This window comes from Uloborus diversus, chromosome 3 (genome assembly GCF_026930045.1).
Source record: "Uloborus diversus isolate 005 chromosome 3, Udiv.v.3.1, whole genome shotgun sequence".
Lineage (NCBI taxonomy): Eukaryota > Metazoa > Arthropoda > Arachnida > Araneae > Uloboridae > Uloborus > Uloborus diversus.
This window is the reverse complement of record NC_072733.1, coordinates 91,779,222-91,802,533: the sequence shown is the minus strand read 5'-3', so window position 1 is coordinate 91,802,533 and position 23,312 is coordinate 91,779,222. Positions and strand designations below refer to the sequence as shown.

The 23,312-nt window shown below is 32.0% G+C and overlaps 1 protein-coding gene across 1 annotated transcript in view; it reads right to left on the bottom strand.

The window, feature by feature from the left end:
• Positions 1-23,312, bottom strand: part of LOC129218201 (islet cell autoantigen 1-like) — a 74,700-nt gene that overhangs the window by 31,720 nt on the left and 19,668 nt on the right. Inside the window, exons 2-5 of the mRNA XM_054852418.1 lie at positions 21,510-21,670; positions 15,377-15,449; positions 13,499-13,622; positions 10,715-10,913 (exon numbers count right to left, since the gene is read on the bottom strand). Coding sequence (XP_054708393.1) covers positions 10,715-10,913; positions 13,499-13,622; positions 15,377-15,449; positions 21,510-21,653 — 540 coding nt within the window. The 5' untranslated portion in view covers positions 21,654-21,670. The remainder of the gene's footprint in view (positions 1-10,714; positions 10,914-13,498; positions 13,623-15,376; positions 15,450-21,509; positions 21,671-23,312) is intronic.

Below are 23,312 nucleotides of genomic sequence, written 5' to 3'. Positions count from 1 at the left end.
TAAATAAAATAAATATGCTTCATACATGTTCACTTTTTTATGCAGAACTGTCTATTAGAAATGAAGTTTTTCTTAGTACGATTTGTTCCGGAAAAATAACTCATTAATAAAAATATTAATCATCATTTTATTGAGAAAAATAATTCCAGCTTCCATTGACTTATTTTTCGAATTGTGCAAATTGTCTTGGCATTGATGAGATACAGAAAATATTGGAAGATGGTACAGAAGAAAATATGATTGAAACGATAACATTCCGCCAATGGATTTATGTAGACAGATGCAATCTGGAAACTTTACAAAAACCCACCAATGAGTTCATTGAAATTTTTTGTAATGATTTAAAAGTTCTTCTTCGTTACGACTTTATAGCTAAACAGCAGAGTTCTTTTATGACCCATACAAAAGAAAATTTGTCTCAGTTCGAGGTGGCAGTAGTTTGCGACTTTTCCAAAAACTATAGCTTTGTTTTGCAAAATGAAGCACAATCATTTCACTGGAACAGAAATCAAGCCACAATTCACTCTTTTGTTATATACTTTAAAAATGAAAACAAAATTCATCACCTTAGCTTTATTATAATCTCATAATGTCTTGAGCACAACACAGTAGCTGTTCACCTATTTCAACAAAAGCTAATAAATTTTTTAAAATCTAAATTGGGGAAAAGGTTAGACAAAATATTTTATTTCTCCGATGCGGATCAGCTGCACAATACAAAAATAAAAAGAATTTTTTAAATCTATGCTGCCATGAAAGAGATTTTGGTATTGAGGCTGAGTGGCATTTTTCTGCCACTGCTCACGGTAAAGGCCCATGTGATGGCGTGGGTGGTACACTCAAAAGAGAAGCAGCAAGAGCAAGTCTTCAAAGGCCGTATGAAAACCAAATTACGACACCTATGCAACTGTACCAATGGACAAAATCTGACCTTTCAAAGACCATGTACTTCAGTTACGCCAGCCAAAATAAATATATTTAAAACGCAGAACAGCTCTCTCATCGTTTCCAGCAAGCAGTGCCAATACCAGGTACCCAAAAGCTGCATGCCTTTATTCCCTCAAGCTGTGGAACAAAGGTGAGCGCCAAGGCATTTTCTTTTTCTCCATCATCCACTGAATATTCTGTCATCTCAACTGGAGAAAGTGTTCCTTTAATGATGAAAGATCTCAATGGATATGTCATTTCCATATATGATAAAAAAATGGTGGCTAAGTTATGTTTTGTCCAAAAATGAAGATAATGAAGTGAAAGTCACTTTCCTCCACCCACCAGGACCTTCTCCTTCATTTTCATATCCAACAGTGCCAGACATTCTATGGATACCTTGTTCGGACATTATTTGTAAAGTAAATCCCATCACGCCAACAGGGAGGACATATACTCTACCAGCTGAAGAAAAGAACAATATTGTAAATATTTTGCAGCTTAGAGAGTAAAAAACTCCGACAAATGTAGGACAATGCTGACGTTCTCTTTAAAAAAAAAAGTGTGAGTTTTATTTATTTTTTTCCATTATTATTTTAATTTCATTCAATTTTAAAGTAGGTGTAAGACATTAGAAGGTTTTACATTACTATTAGCAGTTCATTTATAGTTTCCTGTGCTAATTTAATAATTTAGAATAATACTTATGTAATCCATCAGAAAGGTATTTTGTCCAAAATGCAGAAACTTTGATATATGTAAAAGTTGTCCTCCCTGTATCATCTGATCCCATTAAGATCCCATTATGAAACTTGGTAATATGCTAGAGGATAACACAAAGTAATTTTGTGAATTTTTTCAGAATTTTAAAATTGTCCATTTTTAAGAAATTAAAATTTTAAAATTTAATTTAATTAAATTTTAAAATTATTATTTTTTGATTTTATCAAGTTGCACATCAAATTAAAGCACATTAAAAGAGCTTCAAAACAAGACCAACTTCAAGCTTGTATCTGTTATAGTTTCTGAGAAAATGAGATTTAACCGTCTCAAAGTGTAGCATTTTTTGATGAAAATTTGAATAATTAATATTTAATAACTTTTGAATGAGGTGAAAGAAATTTTTTTTTTTAGCATTTTCATTCATAACTGGGCTAAATCTATTCATGTACCAAGTTTCATCCAGTTCTGTGACGGTCCGTCCTAAACCGTGTGATGATCTGACACGGAATGACCCTTGATAAAGCTCCAATTGAATGGCACACGTTCAAAGAACGAAGCGTTAGCCTTTCAACGATGGAAGCTGAATTGATTGCCATGACCGAATGTGCAAAAGAACTCATGTGGTTTGATCGTATAATTGACGAATGCATCAAAATAAAAATTGTTAAAAGTTGTAAAATTAAATCTATTTTGTATGTGGATAATCAGGCTACGTTAGATTTTGTTAAATCACCTGTCGAAAATCATCGTAGTAAACACATTGATATCAGATTGTTTTTCATTCGGGACTTAGTTCATAAAAATATTTTTAACGTGAGATATGTCAAAAGCAAAGATAACATGTCGGACATATTCATGAAACCTCTCAACCGATTAAAAATTCAAAGATTTATAGAAAAAAATTTTTGTACAAATATAATATAATTTAGAACCATTTTTTAGAAATTTTAGAAAATTGTTTAATGTACTTTAAATTTTTCTTCTTTGCATCATGTTTTGTGAAATGTTTTTGCAAGTTCTAACAATTTAATTGCCCACCTGAATGTTTCGGTGGCTTTTTCTCCCTATCAACCGGGTTGCGAACAGCTTTTTGTTACGTCTCGTTAAAAGTGAAAATGTAATTGTCAGAGTCTTCCCGGGAGTTAGGATAGAGGGAGTTTATTGTTGCATGAAGGTCTATCGCGGGTGTATTTGTTTTTCATTTTGTGAGACCCTATTTTTGAATATTGGAAACACCACTAGTTCCCGTTAGAATTTGTAATTTTCCTTCATTGAATATATTATGGTGCAAAAATGTTATTAAAAAAAAAAAATTTTTTTTTAAATGAAATTTTAATCAGTTAAAATTATCAGACAGTCTTTAAGTATAGAAGGGGGCATTTTTTTGATGAAGATTTTTAGTGATCTATTTGTAAATGAAATGATTTAGTGAGAAATGGATAGTTAGTAAAAGAGCTTATTTACATTTCGTCATAAATATTTCTCAATAGATGCTTATACTATACTATTTTCTAGACTGATATTTTATATGCTGATTCGAACAGTTACTGTGGGTTTTTGTTTTATATTTCAGATTAATCTACTGTCACTGTTATAAATTAAACTGGAAAAGTGATTGAAAAATTAAAAAGGACTTTGATCAAGAATTTGTTTTCGAATTTTGATGAAAATTACGTGAAAACGTACTTTGAATTACGACGTGAGAGAGATAATGAAGGAAAAAAAAAGGACTTTTCAAGATGATTGTTCTTTGAACTTATAAATTTTTTTCAGCAAAGAGTATTGTATATTGTGTTTTTCTCAAATTTTGAGATTCCAGATCTATATTGGAAGTTCGTAATATAGAGTCAAGTTTATAATTTAAAAATTGTTTATTGTTTTTTTCTCATATAATTATTAATATGTGGAAATTGTGTTAAATGTCTAAAGGAAGTTAAAATTTTTTTGAATGTTGTCATTGTGAGATGATGAGAGGGGGGGGGGCCTTGCTAGGCATAAATGCCTGTTAATAACAACAGTAAATAATCCTATCTCATCACCTCACAACACCAATAGTAAAAGAATGTTTTTCCTTACTTATAATGTATTACCAATCATTCTGCATGACTGGGGTAAAAGAATCTTATCAGCACTCATTCACATTGGTCGAATCGACCGAATGTTTGTTTCACTTTCGTTCACTTTTGGCGGGAACTCCGTTGTGATGACGTCATAGAAAGCTTCTAGAAGAAATCTGATGGCACGTGTGCTTAACGATAGCAGTGATGTGTCCGTTCACATGACTCTGATATGCTAATGACCCGGGGGGGATATTTAAACTGTTCGCGGCTTTAGTTTGCTCTCTCTCTTTGATCATCTCTCGTCGTGGTAGGCGGTCGCTCGTTCGGCATTCGAACTTGCTTGTTCGTGCCGTTCGCCCTTTATTAGAAATGATGAGCTGGACTTGGCTTATTTCCCAATGGGTCTACTTCATCAAAGTTTTTAGTCAATAGTCATGCAGTTTGCGTTGCACTGTTAGTTATCTCATGCAGAAGTAGCATGTGGAGAGATTACGTTGTTAGTATTTATTTTTATCATTTACAGCGTGTTTTTAACTATTAACATTATTGTTTAAATAAACTTCATGAAAGTTAGAAATAGTTTGTCAAGTTCTTATTTCCGAACTCACTCTGCTAGCATCAAAGAAATATTGAGGAGATATTATTAGATTAGAAATTCTCCCCAACACAATTTCATAGAAATAGAAAAAAATCGCAAGCGAATTAACACAACGCAAAAATCGCGATCGCAAAAACGAAACATTTTCTCACATGAGTATGAAAATTGCTCATTTGCAATCTTAAATTAGAAAATTTGACTTCATTGTGACTCTTTTAAAATATCTGTGTTGGCTTTGGTGCTACTTTTAAAATTTCGCCATTTTCAAAATGGCGCGATCGATTAATACGTGACTTTTGCAAGTCCAAATAAAAATAGCCCCTCAGAAATAGGTGAATTCCTAGAAAATGAACAAGGTTAAAGTGCTTTTGTATAAAATTCATATTCATAAGTAATTTAACAAGAAAAATGTTAAGTTCAGAACTTTGTGTTTTGCGCGATCCGGAAAATGTTCGCCATTTTTTTTTCACCCATCCTTTTATTGAGGATGCAAGATAATAATTTTCAAAAGTAATTCTGGTTAGGTGAATGCAAAATAGATAATCTTTTAATACTCAGTTGTCCTGTATCAATCCTGAAGATTGCATTGAAACCACTCTTACTTTTGATCTTTATTGTTGTTTTCAGGAATTTTCCCAAGATAAAAGTTGAGGGAGAACTTATTCTTAGAATACAGTACAATGGGCTATTTATGAACTTGCAATATTTTGCTCCTTGAGCTCTGCCCAGGAGGTCACTGTAAGCTCCAGACTTATCACTAAAATTCCATTGACTGGTCAACAGTAGGGGTGTGTTTGAATAGCTGATACAGAGATAAGGTCATTTTAATCCTTTTCTGTTGATTCTCCTGGTCATTGAAGCTTAAAAGCATTCACTAGATAGATCTTCAGCATTTTCCACAATTTTTTTTCTGGTTTTTATCTTTTGGGTGTTCTGGGTCCCTAGGACCCGAATTTTCGCGGAAGTTGCGTCCCTTTCCCGCGAATTCGCGTAAAAAACCCGCTATAGCGCGTAAACGCGAACCCTGAAGAATTATTATTTTGATGGGAATTTTTACAGTATTTTTTTTCTCCAATTGAAGCCTGATAGTTGAACATGTGTCACTTAAAGCAAATTTTATTTTTGAGGCAGATCATTAAAAGCCAGGCAATGCAGCTAGTTATAAATAAAAACCCTCAAAAAACTACAATTTAGATGAGAGTCAGCTTTTAGCACATTAGCATCCAAAGCAATGAGGATAAAATAATATTCTGAGGATAAAATTTGAAGGAAAAAATTTTGCATTTTTCAAGAAAATAATCAACTATCCAGGGTGAAAAAAATATGGCACATTTTGCAGAATGTTCAATAGTTTGCCTTGTGTTGCAATGAACATCCAATTCTGTTTTTTGAAACTTAGGCACTTAAAGAATCTTGTCTACTTCCATCTTGCTAGCGACCAAATATGGTGACTGCGACAAAAATTAAGATTTAGGTTTTTGAATTCATAGCATAAAAATAATTATAAAATAAAAAATCTTCATTTCACATAAATTTAATTGGACTGTTAGAGCTTTTAGCACATTAGCGTCCAATGCAATAAGGATAATATAATCAAATTTTCAATACAAAATTTTTTATTTCTCAAGAAAACTATTTTAAACGACAAAAAATAAATAAATATGTAAATAAAATTCTTACAGCACTAGTACAGTAAAATTAGACCAAAAAATGGCCAAACCCAATCAAAAAAAAAAAAAAAAGTTGAAACCTGTTGCAAATTACATCTTAACCTTCCAACAATAAGGGGTAAAAAGTCCCAGCACTTAGCGCATGGGATTTTTGGGGGAAGGGAGAGGTGAAATAATCCTCTTCTTAAACAAAAATAATTTCTATTACTTAAAAAAAATGCTCAAAACTCGCAGAAACCACTCTATAATAGTAAAATAATAAACTCTCACAGAAAAAAATTCTAATTAACCGGAGAGCACAAACGGGGGGGGGGGGAGGGGGGGGGGCTCCATGGCGCAAATTGCGTCATTGAAATTTTTAATGCAATTTTTCTTTCTTTTTTGAGGGCTTTTATTCTGGATGGGTACTCCGGCACACTTAAGGGGTGCGCCATTGCTTGGGGTGGGGGGGAGGGACCTTGAATTTGCATTCTGAAAGCAACGATTGCAGTAAAGTTCACGAAAAAAATTCGCTGATTTTAAACTTTTCCGAAGTGCAAAATGCCACACAATGATATATTAATGTCAGACGGGTAATTCTAAAAGATCTAAGTGAAATCAGTAATCAATTTATTTCTGACTGGAGTTATCAAACTGTTTAGAGCGCTGGGGTGATATCGAAAATAAAATCCTTGTGCAGCATTAAAAAAAAGTCCAAATTGACTGAAGTTTCCCTCCTTCTTCTTAATTAATTTACTTCAACTTTTCTACAATCTTTTGTCATCACCGTAAGGAGGGATAAACCGAAATTGCCGATTGTGAGACGGGCAATGCTGCAATTCTGCACCTTCTAAGTTGGTGGGGGTTCTCATTTGCAAATACCAAGCTGCCTCTCTTTTACACAGCTGGTTATGTGAACTATACTAAATATGTGCACATGTACTGGCGTGTGCAGGTAAAGGGCAGTAACTACAAATTTTTCATTTTTCATTTTTTTTGCATTTTTGTCATCTAATGTACGCTATCTTTATTGTACAAGCTCGCTTATTTGGTTTATGCTCAAAAAAAGACGTGAAAAAGACGTCTAATTCCAATATTTCCCTATTTTTAGTATTAAATCCAAAACGCGTTTCTTCGAATATCTTGAAAATTGATTTCTGCAGATACTGTCGTTTACCTGCACACGGCAGTATACTTGCAGCACTATCTGAAACTTTTGAGTACAGTATGCCAAAATAAAAATTTGATCACATCAAACATCAGCTATCCAACGATCCAACGCGGTGACAAATTTTGGTGGTCCAGAACCTGTAGTGATCTAACAATGGAACAAATCTTGGTGAGAGCAATGAGCAATACAACAGTAGAATTCTAAATATTTACATCTTTTTGTCTCTCAGTTTCGAGATCACAATCCATTTCTAAAGACACTAGAAGTTTCTTCCCTCCATCCCTCTATGGGTATTGACTGAAGTTGGTAGTGGTACTGCTCGCTGATACTGGTCGGTTGCTGATAATAAGGCAAGATGTGATGAGGCCTTTAACGTTGATGTAGTAACATAAAATGATATCGAAGGCAAAAAATTTAGTGGCATTTCTTTGTAAAGAAAGTGTGCAGTTAAGTCTCTAGCTTCTGTTACGAGAGTAGTTACTATCGGTAAAGATGTGTAAACCCAAACCATCTTTTACACCGAATGGTATGTACAGTAAGGATGGAACAACAACTAAAAACTTTCAGTACGAGTTATGCGCTGATCCTGTATCAGTATTCGATGAATCAGGTTTCATAAGGAAAGAAATCCTGAATTTTTTAAGTGTTATTACCTGAAGCAAAAGATCCATCTACCATCACAAATCAAACAGCTGGTGTCATTTATGTTATAGATGGAAGATACCTTCTCCATCAGGTTTTTTTCGGTAATGATTTGCAAGATTCAAGGAAATGTGCCAGATACGCAGTGCATATGTAACTTGTAAATATGGGAAAGTTAGTGTCATTTTTGATGGGTACAAAGAAGGAAAAAGCACCACAAAAATATCATCTGCGTCCTATTACCACAGCCAAGCTTTCTGCTCTAAAAGACTTTCTGCGCCTCAAATCTTGTGCTTGCTCTGAGGGGTTCATTGGATAAAGTGAATGTTTGAAAAGTCTGAAAGTGGACTGAAGTACTCAACTATATGCACAAACTGTGTTAGACATAGATGCAACAATGACGATTTTGTTGAGGACCTAGATTCCAAAAAAGATCTTGATAACGAAGACTTTTTGTTACAAGCTTAGGAGAAATCATTTGAAAACAAAAAACAGTTCAGCGTAATTTTTCTGACCATTTAATCAAATGTGCCATCAGAGGTGGGGGGGTAATCTTTTAGTATATAATTTTGTTTTGGGAGGTGAGCTACTGTTCTTTTGGGGTGGACAGTCCTGATTTAATGCATTTTAGATTTGCACGAAATAATATTTCTACTTGAAATGGAAAAACGGGGAGGTATTTTATTTGGCAGAGGGGGTAGGGGTTGGTGCAGTTTTGGGAGGATGGACACACTTGATTTTTAACTTTAACATTGCATAAAATAATATTTCCATATAAATGTATGGAGGGGGGTTCGGGGGTACTGCTTCGTTTTACGGGGATAGGGGGAGCTTTGTGGCATTGGTGAGTTATGTCATCCCTCTTGGGGGGCAAACACTTTTAATTTGATGCTTTTAAATTTAGTATAACATAATATTCTCACTTCAAATTTACTCTAAAAATTCCGAAAAAATACCCAAAACAGCAATTTTTAGATGATCCCCATTCCGAAACCTGACGCACAATGGGGTGGGACTTTTTACCTGCTCTTATTGGGAGGGTAATAAACAATTTGCACCAGGTTTAGCTTTTATTTTGGGATGTTTGGGTCCGACCCCTATTTTTACTGTACATTTTGTTCCATTTTCATTTGTTTGCATTTAAAAAAACTCAAATTCTGCTTTGTTTTTGAAAACTTAGCACATAAATATCTTGCCTACTTCCACCTTGTGAGTGACCAAATATGGCATCCATGTTTCACATGTTACTGAAAAGTATTATCTTTCGTGTCAAAAAACAATCTTCCTTGATCAGCCCCCCCCCCCCCCCTCAGTGTTTATCATCAGGTGTATGCTTCCAAAGCGATTTTTTTTATTCTACTGTATTGAGTTTGTGCATAATTCCTGTTGTATCTCAATATTTTTTTTCTTTGGTACAACAGGAGGCAACTGAGGAAGGTTTTTTTAGGTCGCCACTTTTTCAAACTAGATAGCCCCTTGGGAATGGCAACGATGAATTTTGACCCTTACTGGCTTGCTCTGCTGGAATATGAAGAGTGCTTCAACGCACAAGAGATTTCTCTTTCACAAAAATCAGATAGTTTTCAAAGACTTCAAAATTTTCAAGGCCTATTAATGATTTTCAAGTGCTTTTGGGAACCCTTAAAAATTAAAAAAAGATTCAAGGATTTTTCAAGGCTGCACAAACTCTGCAATTGGGAAACTGGCAATCAGTTTTTTTTTAATGCAAGGAGAGTCAGACAAAATTAAAGAAAAAAGAAGCTCTGAGTCGGAGTCTGAAGGTTTTCTAATGACCCGGACTCCACCTATTTTACCCCAAAATCAATCTGACTCAGACTCCAATGCCCTGCCTGCTATGATGGAGGGTGAGTTTATTGCTATGACCATATGTATGTGCAAAATAACTTCAGTGGTTTGATCCCAGAAGTCACGAATGCATTGATATTAAAATAGTTAAGAGTTGTAAAATTAAATCTATTCTGTATGTGGATAATCAGGCTATGCTAGATTTTGTTAAATCTCCTATAGCAAATCACCATAGTAAACATATAGATATCAAATTGTTGTTCAGTAAGAATCTAGTATATAAAAGTATTTTTAACCGAAAATATGTCAAAAGTAAAGATAATATGTTGGACATTGTCACGAAACCTATCAAAGGGATAGAAATTCAAAGATTCCTTGAAAGTTATTTTTGTACAAATATAATATACTTTATAATCACTTTAAGCTTTTTAAAATTGTGTATGGAACTTAGTATTTCTCTTTTGCATCATGTTTATTTAATGCCATTGCAGTTCTGACAGTTTCATTTCCCGTCTGAATGCTTTGGCCAATTTTCTCTGCCCATCAACCAGGTTATGAGCAACTTTTGTTTATGCCTTGTGAAAAGTGAAAATGTAATCTTGTCAGAGGCTTCCTGGGGGTGTGTCAGGGGGGTGGTGCTGATGCACTAGGGACTGTCCCTGGTATGTTTGTTTTCTTGAGATATTAGCAGGTAATCTTTAAATGTAAAAGTAAAACTGCTGCTAGAAATTTTTTCTTAATTAACTATTTATATATAAAAAGTGATAATTTTATAAAAAATGAATATTTGGTACAAGACTTTATACATATATTTTGTCTAAATTACTCACAACATGTTTATAATACTTTTAGACTTATTTTACCTACGGATTTGTAAAATTACTGTTTCTTTTAACCAGATTAATCTGGGGTATAAAAACCCTACGTGTAGTCTCGAGAGAAAAAAAAATTTGGAATATCAAAATGGAACTTTTTTTACTGTTTCTTAAGGACTTTATTTCCTTCCAGAGTTTTAGATAATACAAGTAAAATGAGGCAAAAACTTATGACTCCTGTTATAGCTCAAGACATTAAATTACTTTTAAATGCCATCATATTTCGAGATAAATGTAATAAAAATTGTAAAAGAAAATTTTACTTTTCTAAATTTCTCTAACTGTTTACAAGTATCTGGATCAAGCTGTTGAGATACATCTTTCATCCACATCAGAGCCCCACGGTAAGCAGTTCGAGCTTTCTCCATTTTTTCTACTGTTTGTAATGAATCAACAATAGCTCTATATTGGAAAGTTTCCACTTCATGATACAGTCGCACCAAAGGTAGGCGTAAGGATAACCTTAAAAAATAATAATAATGTTTAATAAAAATATGGACAATAAAATTAGTTTTCCATATTTGAAGATACTGTGAAAAACTTTAAGAGACATACATGAAGTTAGACCCTTTAGCCTTTTATTTATGTCAAATATATAATTTATCTTTAATATAGATATTTAAGAAAATACAACATAAAAAAGATAAAAACAAAGAGAAGCATTTAGAATGCACAAAAAGTACCCAAAAATGAGATAATGGGGTATACAAAGAGCAACTGTTTGAATTTATGAAGATCACCTAAAAAATGCAGTGCTTTGGAATTAGCCTTATTGTTCTTGTTTTAATAATACTTATCTTTTATTTTAACTGGACTTCATGTCCCCATATTTAATACAAATAAATTGCTGGCAGAGGAAATATTACTTCCAAAATTACTATTTTTTGAGTAAGGACTCACAAACCTGATCAAAGATGGATAAATGTAGTCACCATACTTTCTTACAGGTGAAATCCAACTTTACTTTCAATTCTTGAGAGAAATGAATGACACAGATTGCTGTTGATTCCAAACCACACTTGCTACTTAGGGATGTGGTTATTTTTTTCCCTAAGTAAAGCTGCACTGTGTTGATTACCATTCTATCAACCACTTTACTAAAGTTTAAATGAGTTGAGATTGAACTTAAGTTGAGACTCAACAAACTGCATCTGATCCTCTTTTAAACATGAGAATATCAGCCTTCCTCCAAATACTTGGAAATAATGAGAAGTTTGCAACTGATTTTCAAGAACTTATGAACATTCAGCTACAAATTTATAAAGCCGTTACTGTTTCCTAGGAAACAAAAAGAAAAGTTAAGAAAAATTAAGTTCAGCAAGAGTGAGGTAGAGAAGTAATTCGATTGGCTGTATCTCTGTGGGGGTTGATGTTGCAATTTCTTAAAGGTTTTAGAACATGGTTTTCAACTCATAATATTGAACATATTGAGACACTGGCCAGATTCACAGCAGACACATGCTTAACCAACAGACCTTCGGCCAGACAGATATACCATTCTCATTTTAAAGCTTTCAGTAAAAATCAAATCAATTTTCAGTCATTTCAGAGCTTATCAGTAGCTCTTAATACCTCACAGTAGCAAATGAAACAACTACAATGAAATACATTTAACACAAAGGCGCATAACATGAAAAATCGGTTAACGGGAAGTGATATAGCGGTCCAGACAGCATACTATGCAATTTAATACAAATCTTTTAACACTAAATTCTTTTAAAAGGAAAAATTATTCCACCCCTTAAGCTTTGTGGTAAACATTTTCCACTGTATTCAATATTTGAAGAATCAAGACCCGTAGAAAATATAATTTAATTGAAGTATTCATTATAATACGGCAAAAATAAAATACTGCTTCTAACACCCTTTTTCCCTACTGAAAAAACTAAACAAAAACGAACATCATGATTTGAGCCCCCCCTCCCTCTATTAAGAGAAAAAAATTTACTTAAAATATGCATTATACAATAAGGTAAGTATCCCCCCTTCCTTGAACAAAAACAAATTTAATTAAAATACTCTTTTAATTAGAACAAATGGACAATACAACCCGTAGAAGAAATTAGGATAAAACGAAATAGAAATCTTTCCTGTTAGAGGGAAAAAATAATTAAAATGTGCAGAACAATTTGCTTCCGTTTGAATAACGATCGATCTGCCAAAATACTATGTAATGTGATCCCACATTAGATCTGTTGCTACAACCTACAACACAGCATAAAAGCCCTTTTTCTATGGCTAAAATTTAATTAATTTTTAAACAGAGGTGAGAATAAGCTCAAAAATAAGTCAGTACAAGTAGCACATAAAGTATAAGTACACTTGGTTGGCAGTCGGGGCAAACAATCACAAACACTGCACTGCAAAGAAAAGGCAATACCTGAGTGTTTTTTTTTTTTTCGGATTACTTCACATATTACTCTGTGTGGTAAGTTCTTGTTAGAACTGGTCCTTATCTCTCGATATCTGATGTTGCCATGATCCTCAGTAATAACTCATTTTGGCATTCACTAAAGATTTTTTTTACATTCCTGCCTACTGTTTAAAATTTGACTTATCATTATTTTTTTCGTAGAAAATCAGGTCTTTTCCATAATTCATCATTCACTTACATTTTTGGAATTTTTCTGCAGAAAATATAGAGGATCTGCAGCTTTTAGTAGCTCTGGCCATAGGTTGAGTACCACTACCCTAAACAAACCGAAGGCTTTAGGTAAATATTGATCCCAAAAATGAAACATTTTTATATATGAGTGGGCAGACATATTATTTTATACTTATTCATTCAATTTTGTTTTTATTTATTTCTAACTCATAGACCATTTGAATAAGAAAAAATAATTTTCAAAGAAATTCGACTTTATAAGTTCAAAGAAAATGGTAAATCTGAAATAAGAATATGACAAAAAAGATTATGATAAGAAGTGCATCTTCTGGAAACACACACCAGTGCATTTGTTTTTGAATTGAAGTTAAAATTTCATTAATTAGTATGACTAAAAACTCAGTTAATGTTTTGAAATTTTCTAATGACTCAAGATTCTTACTTTTGTTGTGCACTAAAACTTAGAGCCTTGCCAGCATTTGTCATCACTTTTCCAGCTCTAGTCTTATCATATTTACCATTTTCTTTCAAAAACCGGCCAAGAGCATTTTCTTCTTGCGCTAATGCTAAAATTAAAAAACAACAATATATGTTACATTAGGTTTTTTTTTTTTTCCCCATAAGAAATCAAATAATCAAATACTTTTTGGTCAGCATCTCAAAACTTTTAATCATAATATATTTAAATAAAGTTCAACAAGAAAGAAATAAGCATTTTGAAAATAAAAACATAAAGAAAGAAATGGAACTTAATCATGAAGAAAAGTTTTCTTAAACACTAAAAGGCATTTTCAAATGAATGAAAATTACAACTCAGGACACTTGTGATAACAATAAGGAAATCTTGAGGCACACGGCTAAAAGGTGGGTTAGAAGAAAAAACCTGGTATATGATGCCTTTTGCTATAGTGTGAATATTTGTACAAAATGGAAATTAAGACTTAGAATTAATATTTCTTCAACCATGAATACTTGAAAAAAAAATTAAGAATGTACACAAAAATTTACAAAGCAAAAAGGATACTTAAAAATTAGGCATCAAATGAAAAGGTTGAAGTAAATAACAAAATGAACTGTAGTTATACATACAAGCAGCAAATATTTAGATTTTATATACTTTTATTAGAAAGTAGCCAATTGAAAATGACTTCATTCTAGTTTTTAAGATACCATCTCTTCATAGAGAATTAGAATTTTTTTTTTTTAATTTGATACTTTGTTTGGGAATAATAATTTCAATCAGGGCCGTATACAAAGGGGGGGGGGGGTTCTTAGGTTTCACCCCCCCCCCCACACGAAAAGTTTGGTTTGACTTATTAAATGTTCGTTTATATTTAAAAATTTCCAAAAAATATTGTTCCAAAACTCAAATGTCTTTCATATGTATATTAATTGCCTAAAACACTTTCATAATAGATAACCCAACAACTTGAATATTAGCACAAATAGCGCAAAGCTCCACGTGAAAGTTTTTAAACCCTCCCCGAAATTACTTTCTGGTTGCGGCCCTAATTTCAATTATTATTTTTCCCTTCTTTCACCATTCATATGATGGATGTCATCTAATTTATTTATTTCCTCCTTTTTGGTGCATTATGCCATCTATATTAAATTTGATTTGAATTATATGCAAACAGCGCAAAGCTCCGCATGAAAGTTTTTAAACCCTCCCCGAAATTATTTTCTGGTTGTGGCACTAATTTCAATTATTATTTTTCCCTTCTTTCACCATTCATATGATGGATGCCATCTAATTTGTTTATTTCCTCCCTTTTGGTGCATTATGCCATCAATATTAAATTTGATTTGAATTATACGCATTTGTATTAAACAGATGTTCCATCACATTATGAAAGTTTTTGAAGAAGTAATACTTGAAAGACAACTTTTGAAAAATCTTTAAAAGTGTGATTATTGTATTTAAAAATGTGAGTTAATTAACAATTTTTGAAATCTTTTAGTTTTAGTTAAAAAATTTAATTTAAATTTTTAAGAAATCCAATTTTTTAAGATTTTTTTTTTTAATGTTTTTTTTAAACCTTGCTTTCAGTTATAAATTTCACCACAGCAGTGATTTGGTTTGTAATAAGAAAAAATTATTTTGAACAAATGAATGCTGTAAGAATAGGAAATTTGAAATAAAAAAAAATCAACTGAAATAAATCTTGCTTTTCTAATATAATATCAAACAGTTTGTCAAAAAGCTTCTTAAAACAATTTACAGAAAATGAAACATATAAATTTATTTTTGCATGCTGAATACTAAAGAACATTACATAAATATCAGGACTTAATACTTGCATGGATTGTACAAACTTACCACATATTTTGTCTTGATAATTTTCTAATACTCTCATTAATGTTAAGAAAGATTCTTCAATAGTTTGAAATAACTGTGCAAGAAGATAAAAATAGGAAATGAAATATAAGGTAGGCTGTAATACATAAATTTGTAATGCTTAAGAAAAAACTTTCTGTAATGAAAACTTTGAACTGAGGTGCAAAAATAAGACTAAATAAAAAGTTCTTTTGCAGGGGTGTTACTGAATACTCATGAAACTGTGTCAGTATATTTCTTTTTTTTTTCATAAAAAATGGTTCATTTTTTAAATCATAGGCAGCCCAAAAAAAAATTTTTTTTTTGTCGGTACATTCATATATACTTAACCTCATTAACAGTAAACTTATCAAACAATCTGCTTCTAAGGTAAACAATTAATTCACAACCAACCTAAACATAATGTAAAATAATGATAATAGAATATGTGATAAAAACAAGACATTTTTTTTACTATGTCAACAAATCTCAACGAACAATTATGTGGAAGTGATATCAATTTCATGAACATACAAAAAATGCAAAAAACATTCAAGAAAGTTTTAAAAAAGGTATTTTAAAACTTTACACTTTTGAACAGAAACCTTCATATTCACTCTTTTTTTTCTTTTAGTTTAAAGCCATTACACTTGTATGACGGTGATAGTTGGACATGATGGAAGGAGAAGTGACAATTTACAGATCTAGAACAGCTCCAATTGTAATATCATTGAAATATTGATAGAAGACTACACATGGCTTCAAAAGAAAAAAAAAGAGAATACAGTAGAACCTCGGTATAACAACCCCCTATGCGACCAACATCATAAGGTCGTTGTAAGGAATTGAAAAAATAATTTAAAAAATGAGCAAAGAAATGATCCGACAGTACATACCTAGAGAACACTTCTAGCATTTATTTGTACCATTATTGTATTTTTGAAAAAAAGTCTTTGACGCCTGTTTCAAGTTCATTTGGGAAATTTTTCATTATTCAATATCCGTTAGATTTTGAAGGAAATCTTCAGAATTAAATTGTCCTTCAAAATATTGATGCAAGGCATTGCATTGAAGGCTTCTTTTTCATTCACTTCTTCAAAAACTTAGACAATTTCTTCTCCATCATCGGAATCGCAGATTTCTTCGTTTCCGGTAATACGGGCAATAAAATCGTCCTCATTCAAATTCTCCTCGCAGCACTGTAAATTTTCGTCTACCACAACTACTCATCAAAAGATAATTGATGATCTGGAAATTTGACACTGAGGAGATGGGTCATTTCAGTAGTGTCTGGAGTTTCATCTACAGGAGCACCGGGTGATGAGGGTTCGGCAACGGTCGGAATTCAGCTGAATTTCCCAACTCTTTCTGAACTTCTTCTTTCGTCTTAAAGCCGGCATGACGAAAACAATGTGCTATTGTATTTTGTGGAGCATCATTCTATGCTGATTTGGCTAGATGCATAGCACCTAGGATATCAATGTCGTACGTCTTCTTGTTTTCCAGAGCGGCAATCATTCTTCTGACTAACATTTTTCGATAGTTGGATTTGAAGCAATGTATAACTCCCTGATCTAAGGGTTGAAGTATTGCAGTGACATTAGGAGGGAGAAATTCCAATTTTTTGACTTTTAAATTGCTGATTGCAGGATGAGCAGTGCAGTTGTCAACAATCAGCAAAATCTTTCTTTTACTTGCAGCCATCTTCCGGTCAAGTTTTCGAATCCATTCTTCGAATAAAGCACTAGTCATCCACGCTTTTTTGTTGTTTTTGTACTCAATTGGTAAAGTTTTCACGCCCTTAAAGCACCTTGGGTTTGCAGACTTTCCGATTAATAAAAGAGGCAACTTCTCAGTTCCCGTCATGTTTGCCGCAAGAATTGTTAACAGCTGCTTTGAACGTTTTTCTCTGTGCGCATTTTCTTTACTTTTTAGTACCAGACTTTTATCAGGCAACAGCTTGTAGTAGAGAGCCGTTTCATCTGCATTAAATACGTCGTCTGGCTCATATTTTTCAAGTAAAGTTTTTAATTGTTCTTTCCTCCATCCGTTGACTGTTGCAGTATCGACTTCCGCACTCTCACCGCATAGCTTTTTAAAAGAGAGTCCGTGCCTTTCCTTGAACTTCTCAAACCATCTATTTGAAGCTTTGAAATCTATTTCAACATCTATTTTTTCAGAAAAAACCCTAGCTTTTTCTTTTAAGACATTTCCATCTATTGGAGTACTGCATGACCACATCATTTTGAGCCATTCCACTAAGGCTTTCTCTAAAAGCGGGAATTTTCCCTCTCGTGCACGCATTCTGGATTTTGAGACACCTGCATCATTCGATGCTAAAATTTTATCTGTTTTTGAGGATCGTGAATAACGTGCATCTTTGAATACCAAACTGTCTCGCAATTTCAGCTTTTGCAGATTTATTCTCATCGACCGCGGCCAAAATCTTGCACTTAGCATCTATAGAAATTTGATTTCGCTTAGCCATTTTAACGAGTGAACTGTGCAATAGGAATTTTTCAAACTTGGAAAAGAGAGAAGAGTAACGTATGTCCCCTCTGCAACCCCGCCACACGTCATGTTCCCGGGCATGCAGTCTCCGGCCAATTAGGAACAAGCAGAATGTCCGTTCCTACAACTCGATTCTCGAAAATGCCTGCGACTGCTCCTCCTCCCTTTCCTCTGGTCTTTAGTTCTCCCCTTTTCGTCATTCTCCCTCTCCTCCTTTAAGCAAACACAAAGAGAGAAGTACAGGTTTCTTGCAGTTGCACCACAGTACAATGTACAATAGCAATAGCCCACTTGCTCATGAGTTCTGCGGACTTTTTTTGGCGTTCGCTCTAACGAAAAAGGATACGCTTGGGAGTCGTTGTAATGATTCAAAATTAACATTATTCCTATGGTAAAATAATTGGGACTTTTTAAGATGGTCGTTCTAACGAAGGGGTCGTTGTATCGTGGGGTCGTTATACCGAGGTTCTACTGTATTACTCTAAAAACCTGTCAAAAATCTAAATTGAGTGGCACTGTTTTTGTTAGTGGTTATTTGTCACAATATCCACCAATTTCATACATGTTGACTCTGTAAAGATTATAATAAATAAGAAATAAAAGTAATTACACTAATATTGACACACAATAAAGGTTGAAAAAGCTATGGAGAACTAAATGTAATGTGAGGAATTGATGCAGTAGGACAGTTTAATAAATCTAAAGCTTCCACCATGAATATAATCTTATCAATTTTATTACAGCCAAAAGAAGTGAGAAATGCCTCACCCAAAAAATAAATAAGTAAATGAAATAAATTTTTTAAAAAATAAGTAAATGAAGCTTTCCACAAAAAACTATTTAAAGAAAAAAAAAACTAAATAAAAAGCTGATGTCAAAGTTTATGAATATGAAAACAAATTAAAACACAAACAAAATAAGCACTTTTACAAGAATGAAGGACCTATAACAATATGTGTAAAAGACTAATTTAAATAGCGCCATTTTGATGTAATATGACAACTTTTTTAAATTTGAAACTGCTCTGGTTATACTTTAATCAGTCAGTAAACTAAAACAATTATTTCCAAAAAAAAAAAAAAAAGAGAGAGAGAAAAGTTTAAGCAGTGACACTGAAAAAGTATAATAAAACAAGTTTCTCATAGTTCCTTTTATGCAAAGGCAAGCATTTTGGCTCTGGAACTGTCCTGATTATAATATCATTAATATACTTAATATAGTACACATCTCAATGAATTAAAAAAAGGATGAAAAATTAAAATGAACAACAATGTTTTACAGGGTGGCGACAGGAACTGTGAAAAAAAGTTCCCTGACTTTTCCCTGATTAAGTTCACCAAATTTCCCTGATTTACGTTATCAATGATAATGGTTTCCTTTCTTTGCTATACTTAAAATCCATTGTATGTTTGTATAAAATGCATTATTTTAAACGTTTTAAGTTGTGTAAAGTTGTTGAACTAAAGATATATTTTTAAAAAATGCTACTTTTTTAACAAAATGGTAAAAAAAAACATATCAAGTCAATTTTTTTTTGGGGGGGGGGGGGGGGGGACTACAAAACAGTATATTAAATTTTTCTGCATGGAAAGATTATAAAAAAATTAAAAAAAAAAAAAACTTTACTTCCAGAAACCACTTAGCATAAGAATTTTAAGAAACTATTGAAATCACTCTTAAAAACATATGTGTATTTATGGTAGAACTAAAAAGTAATTGAAATTATTTTGAACTAAATTTTCAAACAGTATAATAATGGTTGCAAGAATAATAAGTAATAGTGAAAGAATGGAATTAATGTAGTTATTCTTATATAATTGACATAAAACAGATGAAACCTTTTGACATCAATTCATAGGGAGCTTTTCTCTAATCAAGAGCATAGGTTTTAATGAATGAATACAGCATTTTAACAATAAAAAAATAAAGATATTTACTTAAGTACACAAGTTAACTCTATTTTAAATGATTTCAGTATGTAACGAAAAACATCTTAGATTGCTTTTGTAACAAACAACTTTGAAATGCAAGAAAAAAAAACAAAAAAAAGCAATTAGTTATTTCAAAATATATAAAAGAAATACAATTTGGTTATAAAATAAAAGAATCATTTAAGTCTGAAGAAAAGAAAACCTTTATAATCTGCGGTGACAGACAAATAGTATAACGGCAGAAACAAAAATTTTTTGATTGAAAGTTCAATTTAAGCAATTAAATTAAAAACGTAAAGAAGTAATAACCTTTAAGCAGTATTAATTCAAAAACCAAAGATTTCTTCTTGAAATCGTGATTACAGTACGCTAATCACTTCGAGTCAATGGAATAAAGGCAAAGGAGCTAAGGCATTAATGAAGGCTTCCTCTTTGCCTGTATGGTTGTATATTTTATGTCGCATTGAAAGCGTGAAAGGAAATTTCAAGCTAGGTAAAATAAACAGCCTAACAGACACAGAAGCAATCTAAGGAAGTTCATCCTGTGGTTAATAAGTAAGATTAAATACTTTGGCGTTGAGGAAAAAAGATGCACAAATATGCGGCAGTGTATAATCGCATCTCATTAATATTCCTTTTTTTTTTTTTTTTTGAACAGGTAATTGGCGGAAAATGCGTAGGGAATTAAGATACTTAATTTTGTAAAGCAAAAAAAATTTTTTTTTTCTTCATAAAATCATTTTTCTCTGATTTTTAGTTATTTTTTTGAAATTCCCTGATATTTCCCCGACTTTTCCCTGATTAATAAAGTTCCCTGACTTTTCCCTGATCTCTCTGATCTGTCGCCACCCTGTTTTAATGTAATGTGTTAATTTTACGAATGGAACTGCTCTGTTTGCTGTTTACTTAAGTGTATAGAACACTTATACATGGGATGTGAAAGACTAAACCAAAACTGAGCCAGAAATTTATCATTAAGAATGGATTTTATAAAAAATATTGTTCAGCGGGAATAAGAAAATAAAATTATTTTAAGCTGAACTTTTTTTGGTTTTGGTCATTGTTTTGTTACATATTAATATTCTGGTGTTTAGTTTAGTATTTGATTCAAATTTAACAAAAACTTTAAGCACTTTCATACAAATTTTCAAATAAAAATAGGAAAAATTGATTCTATTAAAATGTTTGAATTAAACAAATAATTTTTCAATTTAGTATAAATGTTTACTATTTTCTACATAATACAGTTGCCCCTCTTTAGAGTGAAATCAAAGGAGCCAAATAAAATTGTATTTATAACCATAATTTCCATTACAAAACATTAATAATACACAGTTAAATGTGAAGGGATATTGAAGTTATACCATAGCTATTATTTCACTATATACGGCTTTACTATAAACCGGTGGGATTTGCACTGTACCTTATTATGATTGCTTTGAAAAGCTTAAAAAATAAAACTTTTTTACAAATCATATGCAGCAAACCCGTTGTATACTTACTTTTGAACTCATTAGTGCTGCAGTGCAAAACTGCTGCGAAAAATACAATAAACAGGAAAGTTATAGATTTTAAGCAAACAAAAATTTCTCCAAAAGAATTTTCTAATTTATTTTGCATTTTAATCTGAAATAAAGAAGATTGCAAATGAATTAAAGTAATTCTAATAATATATGATTAAAGGAAAAACTTACTTCAAGCTTTGCATCAAGTTCTGCATCACTAGCAATAATACATTCATCATCCTTTTTTCCAAGTTTTTTAAAAACAGCTTGCTTAGTAGCCCAGTACCTTTCCTGCATACGATTGAGAGTAGATGATTCTCTGAAATCATTCATTTTTACTAGCTTAAGTTCTGAAAAGCAAAGAAAACCGACAAAAGTAACAATTATCATAAAATGTTGAAAAAATAAAGAACATATTAACAAATACAAATGCTTTAATTGCAAATGTTTACCTTTAAACAGTTTACAATTTAAAAAATCCAATAGGATGTCACGTCAAGCAGTTGTTATTGTAAAATTGCCGATTTTTGATGCTTTTTGACACTGACAAGTGGTAATGCAATTTTGTCATTAGTACTAAATATGGCAATTAACCAGAGAATTCATTCTGCATCCCAAACGTTTCGAATTGTTAAACTTTTTACAAGGGTTTCAGTTTGCCTTTTTTTTTTAGAAAGACAAGATATGTATTTCTGTTAAACTGCAAAAGTTCATAAACTATCTTCATTTATTTTAGCCATGGGCAAAATTTGTTAGCTTGAAAACAAATGTCACAATGCATTTTTTCCCCTTTGCTTTCTTTATTTTGATTTATGAATCAATTGTTTCATTAGTACTTCATTAAATTTATCATCCAAAAATCAAAATAAATAAACAAAAAATGCTAAAGTATTGAAAACAATTTTAAATACTTATCAACTGATTTTTATCAGGAATTTTGATTTAACTTATAGAATAAAACATAAAATTCAAAAAAAAAAAAAAAAAAAAAAAAACCTACTTTAACAAATCAAAAAATATAAATTATTTAAAATATTGCATTTAGTGTCATCTTATCCTCAGTCTACCAACCACATCTTTATATCTTATGTGCTGTCTGGTAAAGACATTTAAACGCATTTCACCTGACAAGACATAAAATATGGCTGTCTCTGTTAAAATTTTACTTATTTTGAATAAAAGCTCACTTAATGTATACATACAAAGAACAAAATTGCACAATAATGATAACAGAAACGCATTATGAGTAAGAATGGTAATGACTCTATAATTACTTCAATATAAAATACTCCGGATATATAGAAATTTCTACATATAAAATTCTTATGTTATTGAAAATGTTTCAATGGCTTCCACTAAAGCTGAAAGTTATTTGAGCTGCCAGTTGCACCTTAGTGGTCATGAAAGCTTGTAAAAACAGTTGGATGGTAACTATGCAAAATGCTGAGAACAAGTTTTAACTATGCAAGAAACAAATTTATGTATGCAATTCAGCAAAAAAGGAACTTGATTTCAAATTTTGATTCTTGAAGCACTGCAAAAATATATTTTAAAGATACATCTTAGTTTATTTATTATTATTATTTTTCTCTCTCTCCCTCACTTTAGGCAGTAGGCAGACCATCAAAGCCAGAAATTCTGACTAGGATGGACTCTGGATGGGAATGACATCCTAACTAACATTATGCATAAATAAGTATTATTCAGTCCAGTTAAAAGTGTAATTTTACTCTTATGAAGGTGAAAAATAAATAAGAAATGAAATCAAGAAAGTGAAAATGCATGCTTTCCTAAGGTTGCTTTGGGCCTGGGACCAGAAATTGCACCTTTCTAGAGAATTGCCCATATCTGACTGGTAAAGGGTAAAAAAATAATTATAAGTTTTCTAGAAAAAAAAAGACAATTTTATTTTTTTGTTTGTGTCCACTGTGCATATATCTTATTGGCTCAGGCCTCATTGCTGTTTTTCCTCTTGATTCCCCCTCCTCCCAA